Consider the following 25,145-nt stretch of genomic DNA (forward strand, 5'->3'; position numbering starts at 1 on the left):
GCACCTTTCTGCCTGGATATTTGTGTGTGTGTAATTTGATGTGATGTAAGAGGCTGGATCTTGCAATTATAGAGCTGCATGAGCAAGTGCAGAGGATGTGTGTGAACGCACTCCGAATTTGTCACTTGGGTTCAGATGCCTTTATGCTGGAGATCAGAAGGTTGGTTGGACATCTCTCGGAGTGCTGAGACGTGCAGGCAGCACTCTGGTTTTACCAAGAGCCCCTGGGTCAGGGTTAGGGTTAGCCCAGGGAGGAGCGGTGGCTCCGGGGAGCGGCCCCGGGGCTTCAGCACCACGGCCAGAGCCCGGGCTGGGCCGGGAGCCCCGCGGTCCTTGGGGCTGGGAGAGCTGCCCGAGCCCACCACCGAACCTGTCCCCCAGTGCCACGTCTGCTTGTCTTTTAAATGCCTCCAGGGATGGTGACTCCATCACTGGATAACCTATTTAATTATGAAATGTTCCCCAATATCCAATCTAGACCTCCCCTGGCACAGCTGGAGGTCAATTCCTATTGTCTGCTTGTTTCTTGGGAGGAAGAAAGCCCTTACCTGGGCTACAGCCTCCTTCCAGGCAGGTACAGGGAGCATTAAGGTCCTTCCTCAGCCTCCTTTTCTCCTGAGCCTCCTCAGCCATTCCTCACCAAGCTTGTGTTCCAGACCCCTCCCCAGATTTTTTGATCTGACCTGCCCAAAAACTGCCACAAACTTCAGGAAAAAAAAATAAATCCAGGTTTATATTACATAGGATAAAGGAAAAATCTCTAAAATTTTGTTTGGTTTTGATTTGTCTGCCTTAAACAATGGTAGTTCCATTCTGAGACAATTCTAAAAGTGCAATTAGATTGGCCATTGCATGTGGCCAGAGGATTTACGTTTCTCTGTAGCTCACAGGAGTTTATCCTGAAGCCCAGCAGAGGAATGAGGGAGTCCCCAGAGCTGCCCTTCCTCCACTGAGTTTCTGGGATGTGCTCCCATCAGGCTGACCCAAGAGGAAAGCAGTGAGCTGCCTTCTCTTTCAGATGATTATACAAAAATCTTCAGAGGAAAAGCAGGGTTTAGTGATGCTGCAAAAACATTCAATTTCCTCCCAACAAGTTATGTTTTGTCAGGGAGAGCTGGAGAAACCACAAATATTGTAAAAGTCCCCAGCAGAAATCTCATTATCCTGCCTTTTGTTTTCGGGTGTGATGTATTTTTCTGTCATATTAGAAATGAATGGACTCTACTTTTCAAGCCTTCCCATGCATCATTCTGTCTCCACTTGGAGTGAGTCACTGTGTGTTACAGGCTGACTCTTGTTCCTAGGAATTGAGTTCACAGTGGAAAACAATTATGCCTCACAATAACTTTACTAATGCAGTTACTGTCAACCAAGATCTCGCTAAGTGGGGTGTTATGTAAAGATGTGAAATGAAGGACGGAGAGGATATTTGATTAACAGGAAGAAGGCAAAGCAAAATAAGACCCTGCTGCATCTGGAATTCCCATAGTAGCAGGAGTTTGTTTTTCTGTTTAGGCTGAGGAACACCTTGATAGTGAGCCTGAAGGAAGGAGGCAGCTCTGATGCTTTAGAGCTTCTAGAAACTACCCAGTTACTAAAGATTTTGGTGTCTGAACATTTCTGCCGGTACAGCACCATTCTTATGGTTAACTAATTTTCTATCTCATCTGCATAAAAACTACTCACCTCTAATTGGTAATTTACCCTGTAGGACAGGAATGCTGAGTTTATGAGTTTTTGTCATTCCAACTCTGTGTCCCTTGTGCATTGTTGTCTGTCCCACAAGGCATTCCCATCACTTCCTACAGAGACTTAACTTAGCAGTTTCAGTTTCAACAAAGCCAACCCACGTTCTTGCCAATCATTCAAGCAGCTGAAGGTGCTGCTCTGAAGGTGAGGATGGCTCTTACAAGTTTTCCTTCTGAAGCTTTGGGTGTGCTCCATCAGTGCCTTCCCTGACAGCCACACCTGATATGGCTTGGCTCCACAGTCACAGAAATGCTGCCAACTGAGTGTAAATAGTGCCTGCTGAAGTTGTGCCCAGTGGGTTCTGACCAGGCTCACACTGGCTGATGCTGAAATGATTTATTCTCTCTCTTTTCCAGCTGGTGGGCTTTGTGTACGCCTGTTACGTGGTTAGTGTTTTTACAGAAGAAGAAGACAGCTGTAAGTATTTATCAACAGATCCCTTGGCAAAGGTTTTAGTAAATTTTGTTTCTCTCTCAGATGTTTGTCTGTCAGGACTGAGCTGCCGTCAGACTTCTCTCCATCTCTGCCTCTGCGTGTTATGGCACTAACTAACCCTCAAGGATCAGCTATTTTTGCTGTAAGGGTTTTTTCCCCCATGTCACTCTGTGTTAGGTGCTGTAGTTCTGCTACACTTAGAGCACAGAAAGAGCTTGGTTTTGGCTTCTCAGCTGGACTGAGCCTTAGAGAAACTGGGCAGCTGCCTCTGTTGTCAAGCTCATGTAGCCTGAGAATAATGGCTCTGAAATATTACTGCTGTGATTAAAAGCACCTACAACAAAGCTCTCAGCCCAGGGCTCAAGTGGGAGACCTGCAGAGTCTCATGTGCCACCAGCTGAGGATGAAGCAGATCATGAGAGTTCTTGCCAAGAAGCAATCTGAGCACTTAATTTAAGAGCAGAGGAAGTGCTGTGTTTGAGTTACGAGGAGGAAGGAGCCAGCTCCCTCGTGTTGGGTACACAAATCTCCTCGGTGACAGTCAGTCACTGTGACACCTGTCAGGGCAAAAACCCACAGGCCTGTGGGACCTGTGCAGGTATCCCACTGCTCCTGGATTGCTTTGCCCCTCTAAAAAGCCCTTTGAGAGCAATGATTTTACAAACAGAAAATGGCTGCATGAAGTAAATGCAAAGTTAGATTTGTTTGGCAATGTGTTGGGTTGAGGCCAGATTATTCCAGCAAAGGATCTCATCCAAAGGTTTTACATCCAAGTATCAATTCTTTTAAGGCATTGATTAGGTTTGTGCAAGCAGCTTTGTTGTTTTAAAGAGCAGCTGGCATGGAGGAGAGCTGGAAAACAACAGCTTTGAACTGAGTATTTGAAAGTACGTGAAGAATGTGTTTTCATAGGAGCGAGAGGAGATGCATTACTTATCTGCCTTGTCCTTATGGTTTTTTTCTTCCTTCCTTCCTGGCTGAACTCATTCTCCTGGCTTTATTGATTATTTCTGTAGAGCTTGGCAGTGCACTTAGAGAAAGGTGCTACATTATAGTAATATTTTTTAAATTAGGCTATAGCTCTTGTATTAGCTAAATAGCTCCAGTTCTGAGCCCCTGCTGAATATTGTAAAGCAATAACTTGACAGAGCTAATTTTTATAGTAGGGATCTGTTAGGAGAGGCAACAACATGGGAGGAAGCTTTATCTAGGCAACACAGAGCTGGTAATTTCAGGATATGTATTTTTTTTTCCCCCTAACAAATTCACTTTCCCTCCCAGTTTCCCAGCTTGGAGTTAAAATGCCAGCTTGAATAATTAACAATGACAAACCATCAATATTTCACACTCACAGGGGTAGATCCTTCCAGTGACCTGAATAAATTTGAGCTGCGTTTTAATTTTCTCTTCCATTTGTGGTTTCCTTTAAATGTTGCTTTGATATGCAGCATGAAGTAATTATAAGTGCAGAGGCACATTAATCAGGAAGCTCATGCTAACGTGATTTTCATGAGAAAACACAGCAGTAGGGACCTACTAATGCTGAATTGTGGGCAAGAATATTTTAGATGTGCTAATGCAGTGTATTGAATCACAAGGAACCACACTTAAGATTTATCTTTTTAAAGTGTCTTGGATTTTGAGTGCCCTTATGCTTGTGTGTTCAGATGATAAGAATTGTGTTTGTTCAAGGTACTCAGTAGTTACTGAAAATTGCAGTTCTTTAAAGTTTCCCAATTTAGGCATTCCACACCTGAGGTGATAAAGTTAATATCTTGGTTTTGTTTAAAATGGCTGCCTGTTTTGATTTTAGAGTACTCAAACACTTTCAGAAGTGGTTGAGAAAAGGTAAAGTTTCACTGGAACTATTTGGGAATTATCCCCACAATTAACTTAAAATCTCTTCAGATTTCACCCATTACCTTCAGTTGTCCCAAAATTGCAGTATCAGCCTGAAGCTGTCCATCAAGATGGAATTTGTCAGAATCTGTTGTCCTTAGGTTTCTAAATATATTTTAACAAGTTGGATTTTTTCACATCCAGTATATTAGTAAATATTTTTTTCTATTATTTGATCAGCAAAAAAACCTTAAACCTCTTCAGCTTAAATTTAAAATAATAGTGCCACCTTCAGGAAAGAAAAATAAACAGGCACTTAAATAGTTAATCAAACTCTCCAGTTATTTATAAATGGCAGTTGGACAGGATGGTTTTCACACTTCCATACAAAATGTACTAACTTGGCACCAAAAAATGATCCAAACTGGGTCAGTTTTAAAGGGTTCTGCAAGGTCAGTGACAAATCCCAGCCCCTGACGCCCTCCTGCCCTGCCTGTGCTGGCCAGCTCTGGGCTGCAGGCTTGGCCTGGAGTCCAGGGAACTGAGAATTTTCCAGCCCTGGAAAATTCTTGCCCGGTGACTGAGGGAATTGTCACTGGGAGCTCTCCCCGCTGCCCTGGTGAGCCCTGGAGAAGGGAGGCTTTGTTCCTGTTTGTGCACAATTCAAAGAAATTCACTTGGCAGAGGAGATGCAAAAAAAATACCAGAGCTGGAGATAATGAGCTGGTTGCAGTTTTCCAAAGCTGCTGTTGTCTTGCAGGAAAGACAAGTGGGGCAAGAAAATTCCCACTTGAGTGTGTAACCTTCTCAGGGAGGGCTGTGCTGCCAAACCTCTCCCTGGCACTGGCTCAGGAGCTGCTCCTCAGCTTCCTCCCCTCGCCTCTGGCTTTGTCTGCTCCTCTCACATGCACCACACTATGGTGGCAATACCCAAGGAAGCTTTTCTGGAGTCTTTGTTAGCTCTGCTTTAAGTTTTGTGTTGGCTGAAATCTCCTCTTTGGCTTGCTTGCCCATCCCAGGAGATCCCAGAGATCCATACCTGAAAAAAATCACTTTTCTGTTCTGTCACTAATTTTTGTGTTTATGCCATGACATTCACCAAGCCTTCCTTTCATTTCATTTCAACTTTCTGGCCATGTTTGTTTGTTTATTTGAGTTCTGATTTTTTTTCAGTTGATTTCATTGGTGGATTTGATCCATTTCCTCTCTACCATGTCAATGAAAAACCCACCAACCTTTTGTTCAAGCAGACATACCTGTAAGTATCACCTGTGCTAAGAGACTCCATGTGCTTCTTGGTTTCAAGGGTGCCACAGGTTTGGGTATTTCCCTCCTTTTGTAGGTTGATTTCTCCAACAGGCTTCTCAGGCATGGAAGGAATGAACAAATGGACACCAAAAGGGGTGAAGCTGCCCTTTCTCAGTTCCAAAATAATTTTAAATTCTGTTGCTTCCAAGAACTGGGCCCAAAAGTTCAGCTGAGAGCAGAAAGGGGAGCTGTCCACAGCAGCTTTTCTCCTCCCAATAATGAAGGGCCACTGTTGAATTCTCATTTCTGCCCTGAGGCACAAGATCACAACTTCACTCTGTCCACTTAAAAGCTGGTTCTTAATGAGCTTCTCAAACACAAAGGCCAATTCTGTCTGTTTAAAGCAGCACTGAGATCTGATTTTATTTTCCTTAAATTGATCCGCAGGAAGCAGTTCAACACATGGAAGTTTTTTACAGCAGCTGCTGAGGGAGGCTGTTTTTCAGGAACAATGGTACCAGAATCCTGCCAAAAAGAGGAATGTGAGGATGGTGGAAAAGAGTGGGGCTGAGGGAAGAAAAACTTCCCTGAGGTAGAGTGGTAGATGTGCCCCTCTGATTTCATAAGGACTTACTGCCCACTTTGTCACTGCAGCAAAAGATCAGGAATAAAATAATTTCTGCAAAGCCACTGAATTCCCTGTAACTTTGGGGGTTCTCTAGTGTTACTGCAAGGGATGCTACAGGAGATTAAATATTGATTTCTCTCTCATTTTGTCACAGTGGGGTGGAATTTTTCATAGTCTGCAGAAGCTGTGCAGCTTTAAGCAGCTCCCTGATTTACTGGCTGGATGCAGCAGCGTGCTGAAGAAGCATCACATTTTTACAGCACAGGGTTTGGGCTGCTTTTTTCTTAAAATGACCAATTCTGCTTGTGAAAGAAGCTATCACTTCTAAATGAAGATTCCTGTATGGGGAGATTGTAATATGAAGAGAAGTTAGCAATGTAAAACTTTCTTCCAGGGCCTCAGTAAGAGGGGAAGCTGCTGCTCAAGTCCACAGATCATTTTGTTGCTCCTCCCTCCCTTTCTTTAGCCCATCACTTCTCTGTTGGTATCTTCTGCCAGCACTAAATAATATTTCTTCCAGACTAACAGAAGGTGAAAACAGCTGCTGAGCTGTAGATAATGTGACCCTCTGTAAACTTCAGCAGCCACCAAATAGCAATTTTTGATTATTTATTTCAGCCTTTTGCCTCTTCTCCATGTGTGTGAATGGGAGTGAGGGATAATTCATTCCCAGGTTATGGTGCCATGGAGTGTTGCAGGCTGGGGCACTGACTGCCACATGCCCTTGTCCAGCCGTGAAAATCATTTAGTGATGACTTGAAGGCAGGTTGAGTTTTTTTATATTCTCTTCAAGAAGATGTGAAACAACAAATACATCCAATTTATTTAAAATTTAAGAAGGGCTAAGGATCAGGGACATAGGGTTTCTGGTTTGAACTCATTTTTGTTGAGGGAAATGCTGAATGAAACCAAATTTCTTCTACAACTGATCACTTGGAGCTGACTACAAGCAGGAACCTTCATTTTAGGATGGCATCACCCCCTTGGCTGCAGTCAGATGCATTTTCTGGGCTGCCAGACTTCTCTAACAGGATCACTTTCCTTCATTCCTAATGGAATTATCCTATTCACTCCAGTTTTACCTATCCTTTTCTGATGAGATCCCATTCCTTCCTCCCACTGTCCCCTTTCCTGCATTTTTCTCAAGTCTCTCTTTTTCATATCACAGAATTTATGAGATTTTAGAGATCTGAGGCTCCACAGTGCAATGACATGAGCTGCTAAATTCAGTATTCAAACTGTGAACCAATCAATTAATTTTGCCAATCAAGGCACCACACTAATTATTTAATAATAATGTATTAGCACTTGTGATAGAAGATAGGTTAAAGTCTTCAATGCCTGAGTTTCTGTGTTACTTATCCAAAGGACACTAAATCACTTGTGGGAAGGCAAAGTTGCTTACCTGAGGCTAAAAGAGAGTATTTTCAGTGAGTTTTTAGGAAGAAAGGGTTGAACTCTTTCTCCTCCCTGAACTGGAACACAGGCACAGGTTGTGCCTGCTGGCACCATTGTCCCCCCTTGTGCTGCCCAGCTCAGGACCTCAGCTCTGGGTTGCTTTTCTTCTTGTTTGTTCATTTGTAGTAACAGAATTCTCATCACTTGAGGCAAAAAAGCATTTTTGCACCAATAGCTGGAAGTGCTGGCCAAGCCAGCTTTGACATTTCTCACTCAAGCTGTTCCCTCCAAGGCCCTGCACCACCTGCCAAGTACCCAGAGCATCCTGAGCATTTGTCAGCCCCTCCTGCCTGCTGCATCCTTTCAGTTTCCTGACATCACTCTCCAGATTTGTTTTGGAAAGCAGCACTGTGCAATCTCAATTATAAAGCAGAATGGCCTCAAAGTGTGATTTTGTACACAAGGTAATGCTAAATCCAGAGCCTGCTGGATGGCAGGAGGTGCTCTCTGTTTATTTAAAAGGTACAGGGACAAGCACTAGGTCTTCCTGCCTTTCAAGGCTGTGTTTGCAAGGCCAAGCAGTGAGCTGCACCTTTGTGAGGCTCCAGCCCCTAAAGCTGATCTCCACCTCAAGTCCTGCATCACTTCAGGGGCTTCAGAGCTTTAATTTGACTTGTGGAGCCAGATTTTATGGACTTTCCTTCCCTCAGATCTCCCAGTGGAAAGGGCCCTGTTTTGGCACAGGGTGTGACTTTTTTCTGATGGAGACCTCAGTATTGACAGGGCAGCAACAGGAGGTATTGGTTAATTGAGGGATCCGAGGCTCCAGTTGGCAATTTCTCACCTTAATGCTCCCTGATCAATCTTTGTGGGCCACTGTCTGCTGGCCAGAGGCACGAAGAGCTGTGAGCATTAAAGGACTTGTCCCCATACAGCCATCATCCCCTACTGGCCTAAAGTGGGTTCTTCAATACACCAATATGTACAAGCACACAAAGAGCATTTAGTCAAAGATCCAAAGTCCAAGACTGAAACATTGGAATAAGAAGGAGAGGGAGGAAAACTCCTTTAGAATTGTTTTCTCACCTGTCTCCTCCAAATTTTGACAAGCAGAGTAATTTACAAAGGAAACTTAAACAGGAAAAAATTCCACTTTGTTCTGAGGAGAGAAAAAACACACAACAAAACACTTCTGCTTCTCTTTCTAGGTAGACTTTTTCCCAAACAAACAACATGAATTTGCAAACTCTTTTGATCATCCTGAAGCTGCATGTGTAAGAGGTGATGTTTCAGCCAAAAGCGTTCACTCACCTTTACTGCTGGCTCCAAAAGTAGATCTGCTTATCCTGCTGCACCTACACCAACAGCACATCACTGCAATTTCAAGCAGCTCCTTTATCCTAGAGATGACCCTTAGCTTTTTAAGTTTCTAACCACATTTTATGCAGCTCCAAACGCTGAGGATCCATAGATCTAACACTTGAGCCTAACTGCAGCATATTCAGGTCTGACATGTGCATTGCATTCTTTCCAGCCTTGAAGACTACTTAACCACATTACTTGTGAGCTCTCAATCCTATTCCTCATCTGTAGTCAATCACATTTAAAAGTCCAGAAGAGGAAAGAAAAATTTGTCCTCATTATTTCCACACCATTTCTGTCACATAAAGAAATCAATTGAGTTCTTGCTCCACACTCACATCCTGCCTTCATCTTTTTCCCTCTCTTCTAGGCCTGCGTAAGTGAAGAGGAGCCAGAGGATGGATGAACCTTGCACTCCACCAAAGGTGCTGCAGGAAACAGTCCCCTGGGGCCTGGATCTTTGGCAGAGGAAATGCAGGATGGTGAACTCCACTCCATTTTCCGGTTCCTTGTCTTCTTTTCAAATGCAATGAATGTACATCAAAGAACGGCCACACCGTTGGTTTTTAATCCTCCAAGTGCCCTGACGAACCTTTCCTACCACAGTCTGCTGGTACTGGCCCAGAAATGGCACAGGCCTAAAGACCAAGTTCACCAAGAGCCTCTCTCAAGAGCTGCAGTTGAAGCTGGAGCTGCTTCCTTGTGCCATGGATCCAGAAAGAAGGAAGCACTGCACAACACCCTGGGACATTTCATATTTTCTGTAGTTAGTCTCCTCCCTTTTTCTGAACAGAGCCTAAATCCCCTAACACAACTTCATCTCCTCCCTGCCTGCATAACATGAGGTGGGGGCTCTTTACACTCGAGTTACTTAGGCATTGTTGGGTTCTAAGTGATAGGTGAGAACTTTTTCCCCCTTTGTGCCCCCAGCCAGGACCCCCTTGCTCGATCTCTGTAGACATGGCAGTAGGCTTTTGTCCTGGAGCTCAGTGTGGCCTGGCTCCTGTAATGCTGAACAGCTGAAAACCACTGCAGCCACCAGCTCCTCACTCAGCATGCAGCTTCACCCCACATCCAACCAGCCCAGCCGTCCCTGGAGCAGCTGTAGCCTAATCTGGGTCTGCCCAGCTACATTAAATTAACCCTGGTGTGGCTGGATGCTGCTGCAGGCCCTGGAAAAAGCCCAGTTCCTCATGGAGCAGAGGTGGGTTTGCACCTGCCTTCTTCACCTAGAGCCACACCTATTCCATGGTGACAGCCTGGTGGGAGAGTTTCATTTCTGACAGGCTTTTTGAGGGGAGGGAAAGGGCTGAAGGGGGAATGCCAGTGTAATTAAGTTGCATTAATGAGCTGCAGCAGTTGATTAAAACAAAGAACAAAACCAAGTCAGTTTTGTTAGCTGTGTCTCCCAGCATGTGAAGTGTCAAAAGCAGAGAAGGAGCAGTTGTCAGCCAGCCCTGGCATATTTGGGCTGATACTTCAAGTGCTGTTGTAATTCATTATTGTCTTGCCTAATTTGTTTGGGATTACTTGGCATTTTTTGAGAAATGCTTTCCAGAAGGGTCAAGCTTGAAGCCATGCTGGGGAGAAGTGTGAGGGAAGAATTAAAAACAAAAATAAAAACATTAAGTGCTAAATCAAAGACAGAATGATGCAGCTTTCTTTGGTCTCATTCCACAGGGCCCAGGAAGCAAAATCCTCTTTTATAAACCCAAATGCATAGGCACTGAGAGAGTATTTTTTACCTCTGTGCAACTTCTATTCCAGATACTCACACATCCCAAGTTCTGCTTGGGTGCAGCTGCAAGTAAAAATGTTGTTTTCTGTAGAGTGGTTTTTTCCCTTTCTTTAAGGCACTGAAATCCACAGCTTCTGACTGAGCAAAACAGACAACTAGTTTCATCCTTGTTTAATACCTCAAAGAAAAAAGCTCAGCCCTGACAGCTCTGCATGACAAAAGACAAGTACCTCCTTTATTATTAACATTGTGTCACTACCAAATTAAAAAATACCAATAAAACACAAGCTACTCTCCATTTTGAGATCACACATAGTGTGCACACATTTAGAATGCTTTCTCCACCTCTCCTTTATTTGCTTTCTTTATGGATCACTGTCATTCCTGTCTGTCCACCTGATGTTCCCTGGAAAGGCAGAAAAACAAAAAGAATACACATCCTCTATTCAATGATATTTTCCCATTAAAGATTTCATTTGTTTGGGCCTTTTCAAATTAATCTTTCCTTTTCTCATTAAGCACTGAGTTCACACATTTTGGGTTTAATATGATTTCTTTTCCTCAGAGAGAATATTATCAATCAGATACCAGCAGTCTTTGTCAGCCTTGTTTGGGAGCAATCAAAATTCAGCACAGGTGGTGGGAAAAGGACAGTTTCAGCTCTGAATGCCTGAAACATTTTACTAGTAGTTCCAGGAAGCAATTGAGAGGGAAGGAAGAGGAGGGAACTTTATGAGTTGAGGTCTACATGTTTTTAACACTACACCTCTCCAACTGACCAAGCTCTGATGCCACTTTCACCAATTAAACTGATGAAAACCACTTGCCAAGCACTCTAAAGAGATAAAGCATCAAATTCTGCACTCAACAGCACTGCCCCTGAGCTTTCATACACACTGGTAAAGCTCAATGAAATAAAAGTGTGATGACTGAGTCACTTCAGAACTACCACTCAATTCCCTGTGCTCATTGTAGCATAAAGCACCAATTAACAGAAGTAAAATAAACACCAAGCCCGTGTTCAGGTAAGCCTATAAGACGCAGTATCAACGACAGACATTAATCATAAAACAAAAAAAAACGGGTCTGAGAAGAGACAAAGCTACCAAGGGTCATATTCCACACTTCATTATCTTCTCCGTGTTTCATTAGCAGAGCCATTCCTGAGAACTCCTCTCTCTTTCATGGTCTGCTTGTGCTAGACTCACTCTGAGTACCTCAGGGTGACAGAGTGACCCTGCTCTGTGAGGGCAGGGGCTGCCAGTCCGTTCCACCCCACCCTTGCCATGCCCAGCTGAAGGTGATGGGATCCCTTCTCTCCAGTTTCGGAGTGCCCTCTGTTGGGGACAGGCATCGCTGGAGATGCTCCCCAAATAACGTGGCACCTGGTTCTGAAGGGACATTTCCCTGCAGGAAAACAAAGCAGCTCCTCCCTTTCCCTGGGGTGGAAAAGCCATTCACCATTTTCACACAGTTCAATAGGGTTAGCTCCAGAAAGAGCTGGTGCAGTTCCAGCCTTGCTCAGTTCCAGTCACACTCAGGTGAGTTTGGAGGAAATAACACTGTTCCAGCACTGGGCTGGTGTTTTCCCTCCTCAGATTAGCACATCTATTTAAACTGTAGGTTTGTGCTGTATTTATAGAGGCAAAACAAAGCCAAGGATACCCTGAACCCAGACAAGACCTAATTTGGCATGGTGGTGACATTCTGTTCCCTAGCAAAGCTGCTGTCTGGCAGAGACCCAACCAATTCCTCCAAGAGCTGCAGAGTTTAAACCACTCAAGTCTTAATTTCTCTCATCTTTGCCAAGAACTGTGCTAATACTCCCTTCCTCTGAAGGCAGGGATGAAGAGAGCTGTCCTCCCACGGGATCCACAGATAACTGACACCTTAAAGTGACTCCCAGGCAACCCCTAAGCTGTTTAGTAACCAGAGCTGGAACCAAAGGGAAGCAGCTCCAGAGCCACAAATACACTAAAAAGAGCCACCTACCAAAACTCTACAAAGAGTTCAGATCAGAATTATTCTGCATTTGCACAGTTTCATGTATCAGATCCTCCTTCTCCTTCATCCTTATCCCTTCTTTTGCAGTTTAAGAGAATTCTGAGGAGCCAAATTCTCCCCACGAGGGTGCTGAGGCCCTGGCATAGGGTGCCCAGAGCAGCTGTGGCTGCCCCTGGATCCCTGGCAGTGCCCAGGGCCAGGCTGGACAGGGCTTGGAGCAACCTGGGACAGTGGAAGGTGTCCCTGGCCATGGCAGGAGATGGAATGAGATGAGTTTCAAGGTCCCTTCCAACCAAACCATTCTAAGGCTCTATGAGCCACATGCTGTCTGGTAAATTCCAAAGGACACTGATGGGTGGTAAAGCAGCTGCTTTTCTTACTCATGCCCATCTAATACAGAAGGACAGATGTTGTTTACGACCTGATGTCACGCCAATAGCTTAGGACACCACCACACCCCTCCCCTAGTAGGGAATTGTACTCAAATCAGATACTCAGACCTTGAAGTTAAATAAAGGAAAAATTTTATTCCATGAAAAAGAACAGTTTATTTTTAAAAACTTATTTCCTTTCCCTTCACTTAACAAGGCACAGCATGGATGAAACTTACTCTTTTTGGCTACATGATAGAGTATTCCATTTTAAATAAGAATCACCACTTTAGCCAGCAAAGATATCTTCTAAAAAGGTATATTTCCAGAGCTGTTTTCTACCAGGATAATACCCAACAGCCAGGGAAGAGCTCCATAAGAAGCTTCCAGGAGACCATCCAGTGACCCTGAGCACAGAGCCTTCCACCAGGGGAGGTCAGCTGAGAGCAGAGAGCTTGGAGAGTTAGGCCAGACTGTTCCACTTAGTTATGCAAATTTGAGTATTACTGAAACATTTCATCAGTTGTTGAAAATTCAACAAAAAGGGGAGAAAAAAGAAAGACAGCAAAAAGGGGAGAAAAAGGTAGATTGTCCCTCCCCCATAACACATTGTTGCTGAGTATTCTAGTCCCAATGGAATGCATTTTGTACAAAAAATAATCCCATTTTCAATCAAACTTCCTGAAGGAATCCCTAAGAGAATAATCTCTAGACAAATGCTAAGTGAGAAAAAAAAGTCTGCTGAAAACAGTCTTTGATTTCAACACAGAGCAAAGATTCACTTGAGAACACAATGTGGAGAGAGAGAATCTCTGTCAATAAAAGCCTCATTTTGGAGGGCAAAAGAACCCAGCAGAGTTCTCCTGGAGCAGCCCTAAATCAAGAGGAGATCAAACAAGCAGTTCTTCCTACAAACACTGTGCACGGGAAACACATGCAGTGAGTTTTTACACTTATGCCAAGCCACCCTACAAATGAGACTGCTCCAGCAAATTATTTACTTATTTTCTCCCTCTGCTGAGTTACCAATGAGTTGTATGGACTTATCTTTCCCCCTGGGTGCAGCATGGCTCAGGACATGAAGGCTCTCACACTGCCCCGGATGGTGGCTCTGCAGATGGGACACAGCCTCAGGTTGAGGGCACATGCTTCACAGGCTACCAGGTGGCCACAGGGAACAAACACAACAGACACATCTCTGTCCATGCACACTTTGCACATCCTCTCCTCCTGCAGGCGCCGCAGCTGTTCTTCCGTGCTCAGCTGAGACTCTACCAAAAAACAAACAAAAAAAAACAAGAGCCCAAATTTTGAGTGTTTTGTCACAGCTCCAGAGTGCCAGTTGTGACAGCTTAAGAAGTCACACTGCTGCAACTTGCCCATTGTTCTGTTCAGAGACTGTGAAGATGGCAAAAGTACCTCTCAGGCAAGTTTCATTTAAGCTGAAGAACTCCAGCTATTGTAGACTGGCTTATCTACACAAGGTTCAGCTTATCTACACTCACTGGGCTGAGCAGGGACACAGATCAACAGCATTTACTGTGGTACATAAATTATCCCCATAAAGTGGATTTTTTGGTAACAGCTGCTTCCCAGGGGCACTCCAATCCCCAAATAAGGGTTCCTGTGCTCAGGTACCACTCAAACTAGCAAGCAGTCCTCTTCAAAATTTAAAAAATGAGTTAGCATAATGACTACTGGTACTGTCATTCTAGAACTCCTCCCAATCATGCTTAAGCTCAGTTCCCCACACTGCCAGCCCAGAGCACCTGGTTCCTTCTGCTGCACAGATCGTATTTCTTGTCTTGATGTTCCAGTCTCTCTCTGAACAGCACCTGTAGAACCAGAAAAGAAGATGGCATTCAATGCTCCCTCCTTTATCCCTATCCTGACAGTGCTGTGTGGAAACCAGAAATACTCTGGACCTCAGAAGCATTTGGTTAAAAATGTCTTATTCTCAGCCTGGCGTGGCTGATGTTCTCTGCGGTGTTTCAGCAGCTGTTTAAGTTCACCTCCTTGCCCAGGCCTGTCTGTCCACATCACATTCTCTCCTCAAAGGTGGTTTATCTATCACATCAGCTGGCCATTCCTGTGCTACTATTTAATCAAAATTTCAGTTTTGTGGAATTTTTTCCATGTTAGCTACAGAAGTGGCAGACCATGCTGTGGAGGCAGGAGCTTTGGAATCTTCAACTTAGCAAACAGACTTCACAAAACAGATAACAAAAGGCAGAAGTTAAGGAAAATATATTTTATCTAGACAAGAACTATGGCTACTTCTAAACAGGTTATTGACTCCAATTTTAAATGGGCTTGGAGTGATCATCCATCCCAGGAGCTTTGCTTCAGACACCTGCCTCTGCCTGGATCAGCTGTGAATTTGTGCACAAGCCTGCACATCATGGAGTGCCACTTTCTGCAGGTCTGAGGGAAGTAAGAAACACCAAGGAAACCCAGCACAGCCAGATAGAGCCACTGACATCCCAGCAACCACAGCTCCTCCAGGTTTCTTTAACTCAGAGCCTCATTGCTCAGGCTCCCAAGGAAAGGCAGGCTTGGGGGCATTATCCCTCTTAATTCCAGCAGACCCTCAGGACACTCCCAGCAGCGCTCCAGGTGCAGAGAGGAAGAGGTGAAACACCCAGGTGTGAGTCAGGCCTACCTCTCCTCCCTCCTGCACTGCTGCTGGCCCCCCAGCCTGCCTGCAGCAGGTCTGAAATCAGCTCAGACTCAGACAGGTAGAAAGTCCCAGTCAGCGCAAATTTATTCTCTACCAGGTTTGCCACCCAGCTGGGGTCAAAGCCCATCTGCAGGACATTCTGCACTACGAGACTCTGATCCTCAGAAGGATGAGCCAGCAATTCCCAGTTCCTGAGAGGATCTGTAAAGCAGTGAACAGGTACCTTACCAAAAAGGCAGAGCTTTGGACAAAAAGTGTGACATTCCTTGAAGGTGTTCTACATAAAATGGCATTGTATACCCTAGAACGATCCTCAAGCTATCCCCTTAGCTAGATTAACTTCCACATTTATTTTTTTACTTCAAATCATTATTCACAAGGAAGTTAATCAAAGCCATTTTTATAAAAGCCCAGACACTTATTTTGGATGGTTTATTTCACTTTATCAGTGAACAGTCTCCTGTGTTTGGCATCAGTCCAGAATCCTTATCTCTGTTTTCACATCCCAGAACAGAAGCCTCAGAACTGCTTTCATAAGCATCAAGTGGAACATCCCAATTGAAGCCTCTCCTACCTCAACCATTCATCAGTAACAACAGAAGAAGGAAATTCAGCTGGCAGTGTCTTCAAAGGCTCGAGTCCTGCTTGAGCTTATATAGCCAAACTTCACCTACTTACATTTCTGGGAGTGACTGATAAATGGGATAAATCCCAGCAACAACATTTTCATGAACATCTAGACCCTCTACTGTTCTCTGGTTTCTTATCAAGCATGTTTGAAGTGTTGTAGTGAAGGGCTTTACAAACAGACATCAGCAGCAAGAGCATCAAAAGCCAAAGAAAAGTGAGGTAAGTACTCAAAATTCACATGATTATCCAGACTAGATAAGTGTGCCTGGCCTTTCACTATGAGGCCCCATAAGAACAATTTTGTTTCTTGAGCTAGACACCACTTCTTAAAACCAAAGTGAAACCTCTTCTAGAATATCAAAACATCTCACAAGCACCATGTCTACAGAGGGCAGAGCAGCTGAGGTGGGCTGGTGGAATTCAGACTACACCACATTCAGAATATAAAACACCGTGGAATTACAGCACTGACCTTGGGAGGGAGAGGAGTCTTGCTCAGTCTGGTCCCAGGAATGTCTCTGAAAATGATACAAAAAGAGAAGCCTGTGTTCAAGACTCTCCCATCTACCAAACCTAATCCACTACACACAAAATGTTCACGACTCACAGGAGCCAGCAGGGTGCCAGAAAGGGTTCCCTGAATGCTGTTAACAAATTCTCTCCCCCTTGAGTGCAGTAAAAATTCACACCTAGGAGCAGAAAAGTTGAAATGCATTAGTACAGGCTCCCCCAAGTGAAAGCTGCAGTTTGAAATTTCTAAGCAAAGGGTGTGTTGGGCAATGAGCAAACCTCTATGTGTCCATTAAAGACAGGGTATCAGGTGTTTCACCACCTCTTGCACAAAGGCTGACAGTAAGAGCATCATGATCCCTCCCCCTTAATTCAGTCTTCATTTTGGCCCAAGAGGAGCTCAGTTGTAACATGCTTTAGAGCAGACCACAGGAACTGTGATGAGAGAGCAGTTCACAGGAAAGAAACAAGAACTGCTGCAGAAAACCAAGGCTTACAGTACATTTCTTCTTGTACCTCAGAGCAGGAGTAATAAAAGCTCTTCTTTGATGCCAAAGAAAGTTATTTAATTGAACTCTTAGATGGTGAACTCTAGGTCAAATTAGAGAATCTCAGGTCTGAACTGTGCAATTCTACCTGAGCTTGAGCATTTTATTTTGCTTTTAAGGTGAGAGGATATAAACATTTTTATCCTATGAAAGAAAGTATCAGTGTGAAATGCATGACCTATTTTTTGGGGTATTTTTTAACCAAAACTGACTTACTCTGGGTACCATTTGGCATGTTCCCTCCAAGGATCATCTCCCAAGGACCAGCTCCTCACACCTCCATCACAGTAAAAACACCTCACTACATCTCCTCGTCCTGAAAGGGAGAGCAAGAGATTATGTGACACCTGAGACACCACATGCCCTACACTAACCCTGGGTGAGACCCAGCACAAAACACAGGCTGATGAACACATGACAATTTACTAACACAGTGCACATTGTACAGGGGCAGGAACTCAGGCTGAGCTCCCAGAGCTGGCTGAGATGATTCCAGAAGGGGATCACAAGCTCACAGGCAGCATCCATGGGAGCAGCTAAGCCCCAAAGCACAACCCCCCCCCAGCCTGCATTTGGAGCAGAGCTGTAATTAGTTACACCTGTGAACACACTTTGCTCACTAACCACAATCTGCCATTGTGCAAATATTTCCTCTGGCTGGTTAATTCAGAGAGGAGTATTTCTTCAAACCCATTACCTAACCTGCAAAGCATTCTCACCAGGAAATAATATTATTATACTGATATTCACATGTATGTGATTACAATAAATATTGCCAATTTTCCTCAACCAAAAAAAGTATCTGATTTTTGTATTTCAAATTAAGAGTCCTTAGAGGAACAAGCCACAGCCAGAAGGGCTGACTCCATGCAGCTGTTCACTCAGGTTTGGGGTTTTGAGAAGAGGCTTCAGTGCAAGACACAGCCTATCCAAAACATGGCACACCAAGCAAGCTCCTCAAGTCCTTTTAAAAATGCAAGGAATAAATACACTCAATGGACCTTAAAGCACAGACTTTTCTGTTTGTAAAACATCACCATTCTGTTTAAAACACATCACCTTTTCCTCTCCTGCTGGCAAGGAGGTATTTACTAGTGGACCCTCAGTACTCAAACAGGAGTTAAATGTTGAAACAAATTCTGCACAAGCAGCAAGAGAAACAGCACAGGCCGAAGGAAGGATGTGGTTTTTAACTACAATACATGTGCATACAGGTATTTGTAAAAGCAACAGTGAAGCTTTCAAAAGTTAACTAAAATAAGAGTTAAGAACATTTCCCCAGAGTACCTACCTGTGTAAAAGAACCCTGCTCTAGCCAGTTGCTCTGGATGAATGCTGGAATTTTGTGGCCAGTTCTCAAATGTAGACAGTCTCATCTCCTCTGTCACCATCTCAGGGTACTCTGGCTCATTGGGCATGGCTGTCTCCTCACTGACTATCCCCTGCAGGACACTCAGGAACTGCCCATCCACAGTGTCAAAGATCTCCTGCAGGGACAGCAGCTCCTGGTTCCCAGCACTCTCCCCACGGATGTATTTACAGGAAGGGAAGAAATGCATGTGCTCTATGAGGGGGCAATCCCCAGGTCTCCAGTCCTTCAGGACACCACCACAGCAGAAACACTGCACTTCATCCCCAGGGCCCACGTAGAAAAATCCAGCATCCACCAGGTCCTGGGCAGACACAGGGGCAGTGCGGGGCCACTGCTGGAAGGTCCTGAGCCTGCTGGCCACGCTCCTCATGCTGGAATTGAAGAGCCTGCAGCGAGCAGCCCTGGGCTCCTCTGCTGGTGCTGCATCCCCCATGGCCGTGCTCTGCAAGAGAGGATGGGAGAGCCCAGGGCAGTCAGCTGCATTCCCAGCCCGTGCTATTGTTGCCCATTCCAGAAAGCTCCTGCTCACAACAAAGCCCAGCTTGTTTGGGAATGGCAGCCCAGTCACAGATCTGGTGTTTCTGTGCTTTGCTGTTGGAGTTTTGCTGAGCCTTCACTGGTGTCTGGTGGGAAGAGTCCAGAGCTTTCCAAGGCTCTCTGCCAATTTACAGGAAAGATGGAACAGAGAGGGGAGGGCAAAAAAAACCTGTGCTGCCTCCCAAGCTGAACCTTTGGCAAAATATATCCCCAGCCATTTTGCTAAGCCGTTTAAACTAGCATGAAAAAGGCTCTGCTTTTTATTCTCTAAACCAGGCATGTCATGACAAAACAGAGAACAGCCACACCCAAACAAATAATGTTTCCATCACCCATTTACCACACAAAACATCACATTTCTCATGTTTTTATTGTCATGATTATTAAGCAATGATTATCTAGAAAGAGCTCTATAAAAGAGAATTTTTCCAAGCCTAAAATAATTAGGTACAGTTTCTATGAGGTGGCGTACGTAAATCAAGAATTTTCTAGTTTTTGTCATATTCTGCCTGTGCTACTTCCATGCAAGAGGAAGGGGGAAATTAAAGGAGTTACCAAGTGCTTGATTCTCCAAGCTCTCACCCTGCTCAAGGTCACAGCCCTTCCCTGGGTGATTGAACTGCAGCTCAGCCACTGCTTCCAACACTTTCCCTGTGGCTGGCAAAGACACTTTCAAAAGGCCCTACAGTGACACAACTGAGGACCAGGAACAATCTAATTCCTTTAGAGAGAAGTCCCTACACAATGTGATTTAAGTGAAAGGTGCAATCAATCCCTCTTTTTTTAAATTAAGAACCCTCCAAATCCCTTCCCCACCCAACTCAATAGGTGAGTTCAACTCAAGGAAGTGCAACTTCCTATTTACTGGTTATCAGGGCTAAGCATTATTAGAGCACAAACCGAAAGACATCACACAGGAAAAGAAAATATAAATACACACTGTTAAAAGGTACAATTTTTTGAGGCTGGTACAGCACATTAAAATAACAGATAACTACAGCAGCGCACAGTAAAACGCAAACAAGAGGAGACCACAGATACAGCAGCTACTCTGCAGCAAACACCAGCACAGAGATTCTGAGGAGGCTTAAAAAACACTCAGGCCTCTCTGAAGAGCTGTTTCTCTTAATTAAGGGCTGCAGCACATTTAGGGAAAGAAAAAGCTTACAGATCATTTTAGTCGCAAAACTCGCAAGGTATTACACATTTTGTGAGATTTTAAAAGCAAAATCAAACTTACTCAACCACATGCCTCTTATAATAAAAGGTAGCAAGGAAGAGAATGTTCATCAGCAACCAGAAATCCCTTTTATAATGACAGGGACAGAACCCAGGGCTGGAAGAAAAGGCTCTAGAAGTCTGTTTCAGAAACTGTGCTTTGCTCGATACAATAAAGAAGCTACTCAAGAACTGTGTCACTGGTATATGGAGAAGTCCATAGAGAAACAAGCTCAGAGGCCATCAGTCACTGATGCCCAGCAGAATCTGCAAGCTAAGCAGCCTGAGGAGAGGCAGATTGTTTGCCTTCACAGCAGATTTTGCTCCCAGAACACAGAAGCTTGTTCATCAGGCACAGCTCCACATGCAGTGCTGCTCTCATCTTGAGCCTTAACAAAGGAAAAGCTGTAACTCTTAAGCTACAACAAATTTTGGGTTGCACAGAGATGATGGCAAGGTTATGTTAGCCTTCCTCCACCTAGAAAGCCCTTGAGAGCAAGCTTCACAGATTTTGCTTTATGTCTTCACAAAGAAAATTATTTCTTCCAGAAAAGGCTTTTTTTTAATATGAGGTGCAATGCAGGAGAACAAATATATTTATGTTTTGCTTATTAAGAAGCCCATTATGGTTCACCTGCACATTCATATACTGTGCAGAAGATTCATTAGCTTTGCTAATGAGACTCCCCAAACAAAATTAAAATTTTAAACAGCTATAACACCACTAAAACCCAATGTTCTACCACAACCCACTACTTATACAGGAATAGAAAGCGAAAATATCATTATAGCTCATACCAACAATTAGCACAATAAAAAAATTCCTTAAAAAAACCCCAACTTTACCTGAAACATGCTAACTAAACCCCAGAAAGCTTCCATAATTTAAAACTCTCTCAGCATCACAAGCTTCACACAAAAATCTTCTCTCCTCAGATGGCTCCCCCAAAGCAGAGCACTGCTGAGGAGTAAGTGAGCCCACCTGCCTCAGAGGCCATTTATATAATGCTGAGTTGCCCCCAGTTGGTTGGGATGGGCTAATGAGCTAATTTCTAATCTCTATTGGCTAATGAGACCAAATTTCATCTTTATAAAATGGAGTCACAAAGCAAAGATATAAAGTTAAGCTCAAATTTTCTCCAGAAAATACCAGATCTTGTTAAAATCTAGTCTAGTGCCAGGTGTGACATCCTGACTCCCATGATATAATGGCTGTCACATCCCTATTTTGCTGTAACTCTATTGACAGTATTTCTGTATATTTTTCAGCTTGTTTTCACATGTTTTGCACCTTAAGTTTCTTAATAAAATGTACTGTAAAATTAGCAGATAAATAGCAACAAGAATTTTCTCCAGAGAGCTTGGACAGATTGCATTGCCTTTACTTTAGGAATCAAGTTTTTTTTTCTGCAATTGCATCTTCACAACTTGAAATCTTCCTATTCCTTTGCCTTCCTGTGGCCACAATTCCACAAAATGGAGGCTTTTTATGACAGTTTTAAAAGGTGCAATTACTTGAAAATGTGTTCTCCTTTACCACTGTCTGAGAAGATGCATAAAGCTTCTTCTAAACTCTTGAAAAATATCAGTTCTCCATATAAACATAAGAACATAGGTGATTTGTGTTTCTCAGAAATTATAAATTAGCATTTTTCTTTTGATACAAAGATCTAGAGTCCTTTTTTTTTTTACAGGCAACCCCATACAATCATTCTCATTAAAAAGAAGTGTTGGGTTTTTTGCTAATTAAATACTTGCTAATGAAAGCCTCTGAGCAGTAGAGGGCAGTGCTTTTATATGACATTTAGAGAATGCTGTAACAAGAGAATGTGCTGGGGAGGTGATTCTATTCTCCCTAGTGAAATTCTCTGTAATAAAATACATATAAAGATAATTGCACATTATCTTCTACTCTGTGGATCCTATCCTTTCTAAGTCTATGCTGATTTTTGAAGAATGCATCCTAAAATTCCAAGGGACAGAGTTAACAAAATCCCTCCTGCAGAGGCTGTTTGGGGTCTACTGATGGGTTGTAGCAAATCACCTGTTAATCAATAAGAGTGATTGATAATTCTGAATTTTACAAGCATTTTACAAACAATAACCTCATCTTCTACTGCTTATAACCACCTGGCTTTTCAAAGGTGTGCACAATTCCACCTGTTTTAGGAGAAGTCCCAGCCTAAATGTTAAAGAGGAAAAAGCTGTAGAAATCTCAAAAGCAGCTTCTAAGTTAATTGACAACATTGGTCTGTTTCTGGTAGGGGTTATTTGTTTTGGGGTTTTTCTTGTATACATAACATTCTTCTATCATAAAAACTTCCAGGACAGGTTTAAGTTTGATTATCTGAGGGGATACACTCATGTGGTTTTGGGGGGAACATTTCACTAACAAAGGAGAGCTGAGGACCACCAGTGAGATGACTGTAGCAGAAGAAGATGAAATGACTCCAAGTGTGGTGCTGAGAGCAAGTAAAAACAAGTCACCATGTATAAACGATAGGGTTTTATTTTAGCACATTAAAATTTGGAAAGCAAATAACATATTCAGTAATCTGTTGTATGCAACTTATACTGGTCTTTTTTAGCAAGTCATACATTTTCAGTTTCTTTTCAGAGCATTAAGATGTCCTACTGAACTTCTGAATGCTTCTTAAAATGAGGAGTGTCATGAGCTAATGATAAACAAATGTGGGACTCAGTAAACATCAATCAGAGTCCAGGACAGATCAGTGATAATGATCAACACTGCCATCACTAGACAGTGATTGGAAACACTTGATGAAGAAAGTAATATAAACATAATTAACCAAAAATCTGGTTGCTATTATCAACCTGATTTGGAAGGAAAACAATCAATAAATACAAGGGGCAGAATATATCTGGAGACAGCATAATGAAGGGCTTGAAAGCACTGAAGTGACTGGAGCCCCTGGAAAAACTCCAGCAGAATTCAGCATCTCCACCCTGGAGGTGCTACCCAGCTGTAAGGGGCTGGAGCTGTTCTGAGTGGCTTAGCTTGGGGTAGACAATTGTGCTTTCATCAATAAATTAAGAGTTTACTGAAGAAAGAGGCTTTTATAACAGGAGGAAAAAAGGTATCAGTTGGCATTGGTGAAGAAATGAAGAGGCTGGAACACAAAAGGAGACACCATAGCTTGTCACTGCAACTGATGTGTAAAGGGACTGGGTATCAAGCAAATTTATGGCATCATTCCCATTCTCACTTGCTCAGATGTTAGCCAAAATTAAGATGTGGATCCACTTTTCAGAATAAACCATCCAGAGTCTGTGATGTAACTGCTTTGCAGCCTGAAGCAGTGTAGACAAAATCCTTATACTTGAAGCCCTAGACACAGATGAATGCTGCTGTTCCTCCATTTAGGGCTTCTCTTTTCCTCTTCTGGCTTCCTCTTCCTTGTGTGTTGTCCTCCCCCTTCCTTCCCCTGAAGGACCAGCTGGTCTGCTCCTGCAGAGCTGCTCTCAGGGGAGCTCCTGCCACAGGAACACCCAGGATGAGCCCATCTGCTCAGCTGCCTCCAGGGCAGCCCTGAGGGACCAAAGCACTCTGCTGGTGCTGACACTCAGCTCCACAGCATCCCTAAAACAAATCCACTGCGGGCAGGAAACAGGATCCAACTCAGTGAATAGTGACAAAGCACACTGAAAAGTGACTGGTCACCCCTGGGACAAGCACAGAGCCATTTCCTCAGGGCAGGGCAAAGCTCAGAAGCCTCACTTTGCTGTTTCATGCAGCTCAAGTTTTTATTTTCCCATAGCAAGTTCTGCCATACATCTACAGTGATCTTCTCTGCCTATCAACAGCTTCCTTGCTGCACTTCTCTCAGTGGACTTTCAATAACAACATGGACTATTAATAATAATAAATGGTTTATTTCTTCTCACATTAACAATCTTTCATTCAGGAAGCCTGGACAATGTTTCTATGAAGTAAATCATAGAATGCCAGAATGGTTTGGGTTGGAAGGGACCTTAAAGTTCATCTCATTGCAATCTCTGCCACGGGCAGGGGCATTTTCCACTGTCCCAGGCTTCTCCAAGCCCCATCCAACCTGGCCTTGGACACTTCCAGGGATGCAGGGACAGCCACAGCTTCTCTGGGCACCCTGTGCCAGGGCCTCAGCGCCATCTGAGTAAAGAACTTCATCCTAATATCAAACCTAAACCTCTCCTCTTTTAGTTTAAAGCCATTCTCCCTTATCCTATCACTGCCTGCTCTTGTGGAAAGTACACATCCTATACATAGAGACTGCTGGAACTAACACAGGTGAATAACAAACACCTGTTTTGTGATTTCCCAGGGATTTAAATCTTTTCATGTCCTGCCCTAATTCTTTTCCCTGGCCCCCACTGCTGTGGCATTTGATTGCCTCAAAACTTTAGGTATTGTAATAGTTAGGAATAGCTAAATGTAGCTTGCAACGTGATTCATGAAAGTGCTTTAAATCAAACCCTATTAATATCCCAGCCCACAGAACAGAACACAGTACATATGAAAAGGAAAATCTGCAAAGCACAGCAGATACTCAAAAAATCAGCAGAGGAACTGGCCTTAAAAATCTAAAAAACTTCATGGTTTCAGTGTCCAGCCTATTATAAAAAATATTTCTGTTATTGAAGAGTGGGTTGACCACTGTTCACTTCTTTTTCAAAGGAAAGTGTTTGTAGAAAATAGCTTCTCTTTTATTTTTCTAAATGTCTTTTGGAACTGAAAAATGTGAGTTTCTTTTTCAAGGATTATTTTTTTCTCTTTATTCAGTTTTCTAGCCCTTCTTGCCCTTGCCAGTTAACCCAATAATCAAGAGAAAAAAAAAAAGAAATTCAGAACAACCCCAAACCCCATCCATCATTTGCTGT

General features: G+C 43.5%; 2 protein-coding genes across 4 annotated transcripts in view; one reads left to right on the plus strand and one right to left on the minus strand.

The window, feature by feature from the left end:
• NKAIN4 (sodium/potassium transporting ATPase interacting 4) overlaps positions 1 to 10,308 on the plus strand; it is a 50,916-nt gene extending 40,608 nt beyond the window's left edge. Inside the window, exons 5-8 of one of the 2 annotated variants that reach the window (XR_009275371.1) lie at positions 2,106 to 2,166; positions 5,197 to 5,281; positions 8,506 to 8,578; positions 9,030 to 10,308. Coding sequence is in view for 1 of the 2 variants with exons in the window: in XM_058814603.1 (XP_058670586.1) it covers positions 2,106 to 2,166; positions 5,197 to 5,281; positions 9,030 to 9,039 (156 nt within the window). In the remaining variant the exon portion in view is untranslated. The remainder of the gene's footprint in view (positions 1 to 2,105; positions 2,167 to 5,196; positions 5,282 to 8,505; positions 8,579 to 9,029) is intronic. The other variant, XM_058814603.1, reaches the window with a different exon arrangement.
• A 2,600-nt stretch (positions 10,309 to 12,908) lies between these two features.
• Positions 12,909 to 21,228, minus strand: BIRC7 (baculoviral IAP repeat containing 7). 2 transcript variants are annotated; one of them, XM_058814802.1, is made up of 8 exons: positions 21,114 to 21,228; positions 18,432 to 18,954; positions 17,357 to 17,456; positions 16,690 to 16,771; positions 16,555 to 16,600; positions 15,435 to 15,653; positions 14,542 to 14,607; positions 12,909 to 14,043 (listed from the first exon to the last, which is right to left on the minus strand). In XM_058814802.1, exons 1-8 carry the CDS (start codon positions 21,147 to 21,149, stop codon positions 13,844 to 13,846), a joined length of 1,272 nt encoding a protein of 423 aa, XP_058670785.1. In that variant the 5' UTR covers positions 21,150 to 21,228; the 3' UTR covers positions 12,909 to 13,843. The 2 variants fall into 2 exon arrangements, with proteins under 2 accessions (XP_058670785.1, XP_058670786.1); XM_058814803.1 differs by lacking the exon at positions 15,435 to 15,653.
• Between the last annotated feature and the right edge of the window lie 3,917 nt (positions 21,229 to 25,145).

The sequence above is a fragment of the Ammospiza caudacuta genome, chromosome 15, assembly GCF_027887145.1.
Source record: "Ammospiza caudacuta isolate bAmmCau1 chromosome 15, bAmmCau1.pri, whole genome shotgun sequence".
NCBI classification, from domain to species: Eukaryota; Metazoa; Chordata; class Aves; order Passeriformes; family Passerellidae; genus Ammospiza; species Ammospiza caudacuta.